The sequence below is a fragment of the Eumetopias jubatus genome, unplaced genomic scaffold (genome assembly GCF_037043125.1).
Source record: "Eumetopias jubatus isolate StellerSeaLion01/CBP00866 unplaced genomic scaffold, mEumJub1_p1.0 scaffold_9, whole genome shotgun sequence".
Taxonomy (NCBI): domain Eukaryota; kingdom Metazoa; phylum Chordata; class Mammalia; order Carnivora; family Otariidae; genus Eumetopias; species Eumetopias jubatus.
In genome coordinates this window covers 12,051,310-12,063,882 of record NW_028274815.1, presented here as the reverse complement: position 1 = coordinate 12,063,882, position 12,573 = coordinate 12,051,310, and the positions used below count along the sequence as shown (strand labels likewise).

Genomic DNA, 12,573 nt, shown 5'->3' with positions numbered 1-12,573 from the left:
CTGGGTGGGCCTGGAAGCAGGGTGGGGTCTGACGAGGCAGTCAGCATGGACAGGGCCCGTGTGGTGGAAGAAAGGCATAGAAGCTGGTAGGATGCGTGAAGTAGATCTTGGTTGGAATAGGGAATTAGCCTTGAATGTTTGATTGACATTGAATAACTTTAAATGTTATTTTACATAGTTTAGACTTGCTACTGTGGCCTGTTAGTCTTGTTCAGAGCCACTAAAGGTGTGTTGAGCAGGCGAGCAATATGTACGAAATGATGTTTTAGGCAGGTTACTCTGACTGTAGGATAGAAAACTTGTCATGTGTTTAACACTGATTGCTTCTTTGTTTTTAACACATTGATGTCTAAATGACCAGGAAAATCAGAAGGCACTGCAGGCTGAGGTTGAAGGGCTGCTTTTAGAATGTGGGTGCCATTCTTGGCCGCTCTGCTGGGTGTCCACGTCACACTGACACACAGTAGGTCCCACAGTTCACGTGGGTCCATTGCTCCGGAAGTAGCCCCCCTTCTCCTCTCCGCTTCCGCCCCAGCACTCTTTCCTTCTGTCCACTGTTCTTCACTTTGTTCTGTTTAGGGACAAGAATTCGGTGGTGCTTATCAAACTGGAACCATAGCCAATGAAGGTCTAGAAAAACAAGGCTGTCATCCTTTTTATGAATCTGTCCTCTCCGATCCCTTTGTCACAGAGGTAAGGACAGTGTGCTGAAGAACATAGATTCAACTGTCATGCTGTTGTGGGCATTTTAGTATAAACAAAAATGAAAGTGTTCCTGAAAATGTACTTCTTTAGCTTTGTTCTTACTCATGTTATTCACTGGTTTTATGTGACTTTTTTTTAATATATATATTTTTTAAAGATTTAGAGAGAGGGAGTGAGTTGGGGGAGGGGGAGAGGGAGAGAGAGCACCTCAAGCAGACTTCTGCTGAGCGCAGAGCCCGATGCCGGGCTCAGTCTCACAACCTGGAGATCATGACGAGCTGAAATCAAGAGTTGGATGCTTAAGTGACTGAGCTATCTAGGCGACCTGGTTTTATGTGACTTGTATATATTACATTATGAGATTGAAATCTGTTTCAAGCTTTACATATAAAATAATATGTTTTAGTAAGTGAGAAGTTATAATTTGAATCATCAAAAGATATAAAATCCTGTAATTCTGTTCTAAGAATATCTTCAAAGAAAAAAGGTGCCTGCTAAAAGGTGTAACTGCTTCTGTCTAGTCTGCAGTGACCTATGAGCCCCACCAGCATGTTCCAGTGGAAAGCTTTGCAGAGGTATTGCTAAGAACTGGAAAGCTGGCTGAGACTAAAACGGAAGGGGAAGAGGTATTTCCAACAACAGAAGGTATGAAAGAAGGTTCTAGTTCCCTGACAGTGTGTAACTCCTATTAGGGGAACCATAAATGAAAAATGATGAGTGAATGGGAGTGGGGAAAAACAATAATAAAGTTTTGTAATTCTGAATAGCTTAACTTGACACCATCATGCATTTATTTAGAACATTTGAGTACTCTCAGTTTTCCGGATACTTACTAATATTGAGGATTTAAAAGGATAAGTATGATATAATTGAAGTGATTCTTACAGGTGTTTCTGATTTTATGTGTTAATTAAGAACTCTTAAGTATTTGCTTCACAGAATGTAGATGTATATTTCATCTTAAGAATTTTCTCCGTGGCTGCATATCTTTCTGTGTAGAATTTTTTGGAAAGAATTAAATGTATGTAAGTTCACCAAAGTTACCTTTCCATTTGTATGTTTTTTTTTTTCTCTTTAGTCTCCTTACTTCTTTTTAAGGTTCCAGGGTAGTTTCCTTGACTGCTTTTTTTTTCAGTTCCCCCTCTCTCTGCTCTGCATCTTTAGTGAATACCTCATGATACAAAGGCTGCTGGAGCTCCAGGCATCAGTAAGGAGAAGAGAGGAAGTAGGGCAAAGCAGTCTCCTTGGTAGCCCTATCTACGCCTTCCACTTAGATATTTCTGGCTGTCTCTCACTGCCAGTAAACCTGGATGATGTGGTCTTAACTGAGCACATTGCTGCATGGAATAAAATTTGGGGAAAATGTAAATGGGGAATAAAACTGCCGTTTTCCCAGAAACCTGATCCTGTCACTCATTTTTGGATAATCCTTCTTTGAATCAATAGTTATATGTAGTTGGGAAGAGGGGAAGCAAGTACCATTTTTTCTATCTACTGTGCGGGCCTCTTGAATACTAGAGGTTTTTCCTAAGTATACCATTTTCCTTCAGTTCTGAGATGCATTTTTTTTTTACCTTTATTTCTGAAATCAGGGTATCTCACAGTTGATGAGTACATTTGTTTGTTTTTTTTTTTTTTCTCCTCCAAAAAGCTATTATTAAATTCATGGCACACCTTACAAATAATGCTGAATATACGTAAATTGCTATTTACCCTTTTAATTATTCTTTATTACTACTTTTTAAAATTATCTTTTATTTTTTTCAATTCCATAGACATTTATTTGTAGCTAACATTTACTTTGTCTACAGTAAGAGGAGACCTATATCAAATGCTATTAGTACAGTATCTTACTTAATAACAGACCACCTGATATTTACCATCACTCCTATTTCAGAGATAAAGACCCATATCTCAGAGACATGAAGTCCTTGTGGTTTTTGTTGTTGTTGTTGTTTTAGTTAACAAAGCCAGTGGTAGGTTGAGCTTAATTCAGATTCAGCTTTGTCTGATCATTGCAGTGGGTAGTATTGTCCACGTTTGGTGCTGTGCTAGACCCTGAATCAAAAAAAGGAGTAACAGTAACAAACAAAAAACCTGCCAGTGTTGTTGTTTAGTTTGGTATTTTCTATTCAAAACTTGTCAATCTATTAAAGATAGCATTTTTGCAAGGTGGAGTTTGTGCTGAGGAGGAAAAATTGTCCTGAAGAGAAAAACACCTCAAAATGGAATTATGGTTTATTCCCCTTTCATTTGACCACACATGACATTTCCATACTCACAGTAAAATTCTGCAGGTAACAGAGAAATAGGAGGTGTCCTCTGTTTCACTCATTTGTTCCTCAAACTTGCTTCTAGGTAAATTATCTTTAATTATTTGCTTATGGATCAAGCTGTGATTGATTATTGAGATGGTTTGCACGGATAGAATCTAAGACCTTAAGAAAATAGTGGGTTGGGTGTGGAAGTGTATCACCCACTGGTTGGCATAATAATGCCTGAAATCATAACCAAGAAGTTTGGAAACATTGATTCACACAATATTTCTATTATTTAGCTTGCAGCATACAGATGTGTGAGTGTGGGCACCTCTTCGCAAAAAGGCAAGATAATGGCATCACATTATAAAGGTCCCAGAGATGGATGCCTTCTCAAAATGATTTCTCAGTTTATGAAGGCTTCTATTTTTCCAGAGCTGTTTTCTTGGAGAAAGTGAAAGGCCTGTGTGAGGCACAGATTTCTGGGTTATTAGGCCTCCCCTTTTCATAGGGTCTTGAGGTACTTGACCATCTCTGCTACAGTTGCTAACTAAATGATGAGGCATCCAAATGATCATGAAACATGAAGCAAATAGGTGTTTCTCAGGAGCTATTGGAGTAGGGGAGACATACCTAACTATGAATCAGGGTTTCCCTGTCTCGTTCCTTTTCTCACCATGTGTTCATTATTCATGAAGGAATCATTCTTCAGAGTCCTTGTACTTGGAATGTAAAGTTAAAGAAGACATGGTCCTATCTTGAGAGGGCTTCCCCTTGGGGTGAGGAGACAGACAAATTTGTGTATGATAAGGCCTGTAACAGTCCAGCACAAGAGGCGCTGGGATCACAGACATGTGACAGCGGAGTGGGAAGGGGTTTGAAGAGTCTTCCTGGAGCTGGGTGATACTTGACCTGGGTTTTGAAGGATGAACAAGGGCAATGTAGATAGAAAGACCAGGGTGGGTGGAAATTGAGAGGGAGGTGGGAGAGGGAGAAGGGGCATACTTTGGAAGAGGGAATAAAATTCACAGAAGCAAAGATGGCGAACATCACAGTTTTCCAGGGATTTGTAGGTTATTCTGACACCTGGAAAGAAGAGTATATGTAGGCAACCAATGAAGAAACAAGGCAACACAAGACTGGGAAGAGATGAAAGGCCTCGTGTGCTAAGTTAAATGTTTTAAATGAACCTTCCACTGAAAGCTGTAGGGGTTTCAAGCAGAAGAGTATTATTTAGTTTTTCTTTACCTTGTTTTCTGTAAAATGGGCGCAGCAGCTTGTAGGTTCTGTCCCTGGACTGTTGCTCACGAGCAGTGATGATGGGTCCCTCTTGGGCACCGTTTCGTAGACTGGTCCCCGGCCTGTGTTAACAGTTCTTGGAGTCTTCGTGTGTTGTAGCCGATCCAGTTATCATTTCCCCTTGTTTCCAAGGCCAGCTGCTGTCGTTCATCCTTGTTTCACATTTAGAACCCCTTAGGGAATTTTTAAGAAGTACGGAAGCCTGGGATCCTGGGATCCAGGTTCTGTATTTCAGAACCTCTGGACTGTGGCCCATGCATTACATATTTTCTGGAGTTCCTAAAGCAATTTAGTTGTTAAGCTGTGGTTCAGACCCTTTGGAAGTTTCACTTAACATTGCTAGCATCTCCCCACCTATCAGGTCTATTCTTCAAACTGACACACTTGCTTTCTGAGCCTCTCACCTGACAGTCTGGAGAAAGCCATGTATCTGTACCTTTGATGTCTGCATCTGGACTCTCCCACCTGAGGGTCAAACCCTGAGTGTCCTGTCTATTTCTAACATGTGTTTCGGGCTGCTTGGGTTTTCTGTGTGGCAGGTGCAGTGTCTCTCCACAATGATGAAAGTGAGCATGGTGCGCGCATCAATTCGCTGCTGGGACAGGGATGGAGGCTGCGTGCCCGGTGCAGCTAAATCCGAGGCCTAGGGGTGTGTGTGCTCTTTTAGTGTGTCTGTGAGATTTTAGCGGGACTGCACGTGTTTCCTTTCAGTCCTGGTGTTTCTTCAAATTGTCTTTTCTGACGCTCAGCTTTTACTACTCCACCAAGGGAAAGAATCCAAGTCCATTAAAGCATTAAAAATTTTTTCCGATTTTGTTGAATTGAGTGGGGAAAAGCTTTCAGAACCCTTGTATGTATTAAAAATGAATTTTTGCTTAAAATATAGAAGTGATTTTAATAATCCTTTATTTTGCATTTGGGGTTGTAATTTATGATGCATGTTCATAAATACTGACACGTTAGATATCTCTTGAGAATGCTAACTTATCTGAAATAGGTATCTTTGAATTTTGTCAGGAACTCAGCAGAATTGAAGAATGATATAGGTTAAATGACCCAAATTAAAAAATTGTAAAAATATGACTTCTGACTTTGGGTCACAAGTAGGTCATAATACAAATTAAACTTCCCAACATGATCTTACTTTTCAGAATTTTTTTAATAAAGTTGATGAAAAGGTTTTTATGGAGACTAGCTGAAGAAAATTGATCATTATTTATTTAGCTAAAGGAATGATTTAATGGCTGATGATTTCCAAATCAATAATATGGGCAGCTTTCCTATATGAATTTAATTCTGGAATTAAATTTATCATAGAGTGCTTTCCAGAGGTACTGAATTTGCACAGAATTAGTGCTTGGAGGCTTGGGTGTAGATTTCATCTGATTTTGGCTGTATACCTTGTTTAGAAAATGCGTCATATTCAAGATTTTAGAACCAGCATTGCAAATTAAATTCATACACACTGATAAGTAAATGTAGGGTAGGCTCTTTTTTTTGGTTGTTTTTCATATACCTTAATGTTAATGTCAAATCACTGTGACTCCCATCTGTGGCAAGTGTGACATCTGGTGAATCCCAGTGAGACCCCATGGGATCAATCTACTTCACATTCTCCCTGATAGTTTTGTCAAATGTTGCTTCAATGGCTTGCAGATTCAAAGACTAAGAAACTTCCTATATGTGGGGTTTGATTTCCACTTTGTAAGAATCCTTGAGTCTCCATGCTGCCTAGAAGGTTTTGGTGCCCAGGGGCATGACCTCATATAACCCTGATTACCTCCCAGAGGCCCACGTCCATCACACTGTGGATCAGGGCTTCGACAAATAAATTTTGGGGGAGCACAGACATCTAGTTCATAACACTGTCTTGACAGATTAGCCACCTTTCCCAGTTTCGGTCATTTATGTTAGCTTTCCAAGCCGGTGTAAAAGCAGTGAGGTAATACTATTTCCTTTGTGGGGTTTTTGTGACACTTAGAGCTAATTCATGCAAAACATTTTTCTCCTATCTGGCTTCTCCCAGCAGAGCAGATAGTTTAAAAATGATAGGTATTTTTGTTTTATAATAATTACTTTTGTTCTATAAAGCAATGGCATGAGCACAGTGCAGAGAATTTGCACATAAGTCATTTGAGTGTCAGACTAATTTGGCTGGTGTATAGAATATGGATAATATCAGTTAAAACCACAAATTAATTTTGGCTCATATTTACAGAGACCTTACGTACCAAACAGAATTTAATTTTCATTCTTTATGAAATGGCAAACCATTGAAGAGGGTGTGTGTGTGTGTGTGTGTGTGTGTGCGCGCGCGCGTGTGTGTGTGCGTGCGTGTGTGTGTGTGTTTTAAGCTGTCGAGACATGATTACGCTAGTTCTTGATTAAAATTAATAGAAAAGTAGTATGAAAGTGCTGTTTTAGAATGGATTGGAAGAAGAAAGACTGAAGGCATCAAGCAAGGTCGGAAGGTTGTTGAAAGAGTCCAATTTTTAAACTACAGTGTGTGGCTGTGAAAATAGAAAGTGTGGGAAAGAGTTCTTTGGAAATGAATCAGCTTGCTTGGATGGCTGATGGTTGGGAGCAGAGAGGAGGGTGAAGTCCAAGATGACTCTGGGATTTTATGTTTTGCTAGTGGGGAGAATAGTGCACCATTGTCAGAAATACGAACGATACTGGGTAAAGAATTAGTAATGTGGGGGAATATTTGAGTGGCAGTGTCCCAACAAGCAGTTGGTAATGCAGGTCTTGTGAAATGGGTCAGGACTCTAGAGATAAAAGTTGGGGGAATACAGTGAGGTATTGTCTGAGTTCTGGGAGGAACTTGTGAAGTGGGATTAACAGAGGGTCATGAAACAGTCTAACTGAATTCCCACATTCAGCAGTTGAGGAGAAGAGGGTCTGGTGACACAGACATGGAGGAGGGTCATTTGAGGAGAGCTGCCGGGGAACCCTGGAGGAGGGACCGTGTGGCAGTGCCTTGTACTTGGGTGAGCCCTGAGAGAAAGTGGAAAGGAGAGGATTGTTGAGTTTGTTAGAACAGAGAGCTCCCAAAGGAACATTTTTCCCTGAGACTGGTGTGATTCACTTATGTATTGGCACAGGGCCAATGGAAAAGGACTTGCTCTGATTCTAAATCCCCTTTGTTGATTGAGGAAAACAATTACTTTCTTCCACAGAGAGGTTGGGAGGAATAACTAGTTCAAATAAGTGTTGAGTGCTCCGTGAGAAGCAGCTGAGTAACAGCGAGGATGGTTCCAGAAGTGCGTCAGCTAATCGGGTGTGACTGTAAGTCTTGCTGTTGTCTTCCTGCTGCAATTAGTCTACACGCCTAAATGCAGTAGCTAAATCATTAATAACTATGATTTATATAAAATGGAAGTAATCACCTCTGTTACGGCCATGGCAGTTACTAATGGAAGAACCTATTATCTGTCATTTTGGGGGGAAATCAAAGAGTGTCCTAAATGAAGAAATGAAGAAAATGATTTGTTTCCTCAAGTCTGTAGTTTATAGAGATGGGGGAAGGAACTTTCTGGGTGCTTTCTATATGCTAACGAGATGATCTGCGCTTTACTTCATTTAATCTTAGTTTACATGTGAGGAAAATTAAGACTCTGATCTAAAATCCAAAATGCTTTAAGGACTTTTTGTAATTTGGCATCAAAACCTGAACTAAGCTGACATGAGGTTATTTAAGTCTTTGCTTTATCTCGTTTAGTGTGAGCATTTAAATGTTTTACAGCAGAATATTAATGTCCTTGATTATTGGGTGCTCTCAGGCTGGCTGAAGGTATCATATAATATGTGATATAGTTACAGTATAACTTCCTGGAAGTCTAAAACATTCTGAATTCTGGGACACAAAATCATGCAGTAAATGATTGGGAAACCAAGGAAATATTTATGTGACACCAGCCTGGACTCTTGTTGTCCCCTCTGAACTGGTCTCCAGGCTTTTCCTCATGCCCCCTACCCTTAATTTTTTTTCTCCACCGAACACCCAGAGGGATCCTGTTAAGATGTGTTTCAGACTATGTCACTCCCATACTCAAAGCCTTCCAAGAGTTAATCAATTACTTCTAGTAGAAGTCCGAGTTCTTAGACTGATCTACATGGCCCGGTATTAGGGTTCTGCAAACTATGGCCCTCTGGCCAGACCCAGCTGCCCACTGCCTGTTACAAATAAAGTTCTGGAACTGCTACCCTTTGTTGAAAAAAAAAAAATCATGCAGTAAATGGTGGGTGTCAGTTTTGATCCCAGAACTTTCTCTTTCTGAAGATGGTTTCCTTCTCGCTTTATCATTCTGATGTAGGAAAGACATTATTAGGGTTCGAAGCCGATAGCCAAGAAAGAATTCTTGAGACATCTTTGGTGCAAAAAGGTGATTTTATTAAAGCATGGGCACAGGACCCGTGGGCAGGAAGAGCTGCTGCCCGGGGGTTGTGAGGGGTGGCTGATTATAAACTATGGGGTTGGGGGAGGTAAGTAAAAGGGAGGTTTCAGGAGAACTTTCATATGCTAAGGAGGACCTACAAGATACCAGAGGCCTTGCCAATGTCAAATTAAGGTCGTTTTTTTCCCCTCTGGCAAGGCATTAACATTAAGATAGTTGGGAGATTCCTGGAAGAAGGTCAGACATGTCCCACCCAGGAGCACGGGGTGTGGGAGGTTGCAGGGTGTCAGCTTATGCTTTATTTTCAGCCTTCCTTCTGCTCCCTCATCAATTCTGCCTCATTTTATAGTTTATAGATGTTTTAGTTCTAAAATTACATGGGATTTTGGTTTTATTTAGATATGCTAAGACATCCAGAAGTGGAAATGATTGTCACGAAGGAAGAAGTTTATATTCACACATCTCTAGAAACAGGAGGCAGGGCACGGCCACTCAGCCCCAAGGGGGGAAGCCCTTGGGTCATTCAGGAGTCAGAGGCAGAGTGTTGAGGGAAAGCAAGCGCAAAAACCTTTATTGTGCTTTCCATGGGAATGAATAGGGGAGGGATTGTAGGAAAACTTGAGAAAGCCTAAAATAGATGGTTTGAATAATTTTGTAAGATTCCAGGCTTGAGAGTTGTCTCTGCTTGTCCAGTACCTAGCCGTGGGGTGATTAGGACAGAAGAATGTAAAAGCCAGTGAGAAAAGGTGGTTCGGAGTACTGGCTCTGAATTGGTTGGTTTGCATATGGAAGAATGCTCACAGGCAGCTTGTTTGCTATCTTGAGGAACTGTCTAGCTCTCCAAGGGCAGTCTGTCCAGGATTATCAAGACCCCCCCCAAATGTCAAAGCATCATAAAAAAAAAAAGATAAACACATTTTTATGTATGAAATAAAATCTATGTGGATATTATTCACTTAGAGCAAACATTTGTTGCTTGGTAAAAGTAACAATGATGATTCTTTAGACTTCCGAGGGTGATTTTGTCATCTTTGAGCGCATGAAAATTTGCTATTTTCTCTTTCCTGCTGTATTAAGCTTTATATGTCCAAGAAATGCTAGAGATCATCTTGTCAATTATTTCTATGAAATAATATAACTATCTTAAAAATAAACCTACTGGAATTTAGGTATTCAGATGAAGATCCTCCCCTTGAAAGATATTTCCTGGGGACTATGCATTTATTTCAATTATGTCATCACTGTTCTTTTTCCCTGTTTTAGTTTGTTATTGGGTTGTTTTGGAATTTCCTTCAGGGTCTGTAGCATATTCATTGCAATACCTCTGGAGTATTTTCTTCTCTTGAGGGTGTTTTGGTTTTGGGATACAGACAAATGCACGTTAAATGGAGTGAAAGATTAAGTCAGTCATACGATTAAAAAAAAAAAAACCCAAACAGATCTGACTGGAAGAGAGTCAGTGACGGGACTGATACTCCCAGGAGGCCTCAGATGGGCCCAACCGCACTCTAAGAGGTCTGGCCCTTCGGTAGCTGGAGCAAAGCCCCACACCTGAAATAAGGGCTCTTGAACTTTGAGGAGACAAGGCTAATATTGATGAGTGGGTTCACATTGGCTTGTTTGAAAGTCGGCTTCCTTTGTGCATAAAGAAGGGAAGTATCTGAAAACAAAATGGGGGTGGGAAAAAAAACTGGGTGAGATTGCAATTGTAGGTCACTTTATAAGAAACTACATAAGAAAGAGAATTAACAGGGAAGAATTATTAGTATGTGAAACTATTGGACTTTTTTTTTTTTCTCCAAAATACGGGTCCTGAAGGATTGTTAAGTTAGGCAGGTATCGAATGGTAGAATATATAAGGCAGATAGAAGTCAAGTGGCAGCCCTGGGGTTTTGTGTATGTGTGTATTTGTACGGTATGCAATTTCTTTCTTTTTTTTTTTTTTAAAGATTTTATTTATTTCTTAGAGACAGCTAGAGAAAGAGAAAGAGCACAAGCATGGGGGAGAGGCAGAAGCAGACTCCCCGCTGAGCAGAGAGCCCGATGTGGGACTCGATTCCAGGACCCAGAGATCATGACCTGAACCCAAGGCAGACACTTAAACCAACTGAGCCACCCAGGCGCCCCCAGTATGCAATTTCTACACACTAAGTAAATCTTTCTGATATCATCCAGAGTGTTCTGTAGATTAAACTTACAAGTTTCTTCTTACTTTGTCTTCTAGTGTGTTTATCCCAAAGGGCAGAGACTTTGATTCTTATTAGTGCAATGTCTGGTTCAGAGAAGGTTCTCACTGATACGGAAAGAAGAAATGAATTTACAGATAGGCCTTGAAACGAGTAGCTTTTGATTAGCAAACCTCTCAAAATAGTACGATTCCTTGGAAGTCCTGAGGCTGACTGGTGGTCCAACTTGGTTCATAAGGTTTGGAGAAATCAGAGGATATAAATATTTAGAGAACCAATATTCTCTCTGTAAGGTACAGTGGAGAAAGCTCAGTTTTTTCCCTCATGAGTCATCCACAGGAGATTTTGAGTTCTAAGTCAGATTTTGACACTTGTAGGTGGTTCCTTACCCTACCACCATCTCATTGCCCAGACTGCCAGCTAAGCCCAGATTATATAAATGACTTAAGTTTCAGTTCAAGTAAGACAGGAAGGTAAATCTTCTGGAAAAAAAGTTATATGGTGTTTTTCCAAGGTCAAATATCATTTACTTTGGATTATTCACATACTGTTCTCCTTCATTAGTGCAGATCATGAGAGTCTGTGTTCTTTAAAAATAAAGGATTTACATTGTGATTACATACGACTACCTGGTATTTGTCACTAAGACCCTAAATGAATGGAACATTTCCTTATTAATGCAAACTGTATATAAACACAGACTTTGTTGGCAGTGTGCTCTCGTATTAGAGCCATGACATTGATAGGTCATTGCTTATATAAAAAATTTTGTGGAAAAGTTGTTAATAGTTGGGATATTTTAAGATATTATATAATTAAGGCAAGGGTTCTTTTTTTGTGGAGTATGATGAAGAGGGATGTTCTTGGAAGGAACAAAACCATCTTCATTGCAGTAATCAAAAGATTTATCCTAAATTTGCACTCACAGCTATTTTGTTTCTTTCATCTTTAGTGCTCATATGCTTATTTTCCATATTAAGCTGTCAGTGATAAACATAATTTTATACATGGCCTGGGTCTTTAAAACTAAAAGATTAGCTGTAAGAAACCATCCTCCGTGATCTATTTGCACTTAGACTTTGTACCTGCACTTAACAGAATTTTCTCCTGTTTAAAAACATAACAAATAGCACAATTTGTCTGAGTTAAGGCAAGGTTACTATTTAATAACATAGTTTCCTGTGATCTGTATTTGGGTGGTGTTAAGAGACATTTGTAAGAGGTCTTAAAGAGTCCTCTGAAGCTAATTATCTGTTGAAATCACATAACTAAAAACCTGGCACTTAGTAACTATGAAGGTCATATAGATGATGCATTTTTTTTTCCTGCTTTCAGTTCTCTTGCGGCTGGCAAGCGATGCTTTACCAAATGACATGACCTTGGCTCTTGCTTATCTCCTTGCCTTACCACAGGTAAGTTTCCCCTTACCAAGAGAAGACGTCATGAGTAAACAAGAAACCTACACTGGAGATTCTTCACCAATAAATTGTTCATTATAGGCTTCACTTCCTCCTGATTGTTCTTTTGTGCAGGAAGGACTGTGGTGTCAGTATTCAGAGAGCAAATTCTACAGTTTTAGCTGAAGTGTTAATTTCAAAATCTTCTTTTGCACGCATAGGAATCTGCCTTTACAGTTTTTCTGAATTCTAACGTCCTCTTAAAGTTGAGCTTGGGATGATGCAGTGGAAACTTTGAACCAAAATTCTACAGCGATGACTAGAAATGTAA

The 12,573-nt window shown here is 39.9% G+C and overlaps 1 protein-coding gene across 1 annotated transcript in view; it reads left to right on the top strand.

Moving 5' to 3' along the window:
- Window positions 1-12,573, top strand: part of NBAS (NBAS subunit of NRZ tethering complex) — a 351,301-nt gene that overhangs the window by 204,691 nt on the left and 134,037 nt on the right. Inside the window, exons 37-39 of the mRNA XM_028099384.2 lie at window positions 580-693; window positions 1,227-1,350; window positions 12,181-12,257. Of these exons, the coding sequence (XP_027955185.2) occupies window positions 580-693; window positions 1,227-1,350; window positions 12,181-12,257 (315 nt within the window). The remainder of the gene's footprint in view (window positions 1-579; window positions 694-1,226; window positions 1,351-12,180; window positions 12,258-12,573) is intronic.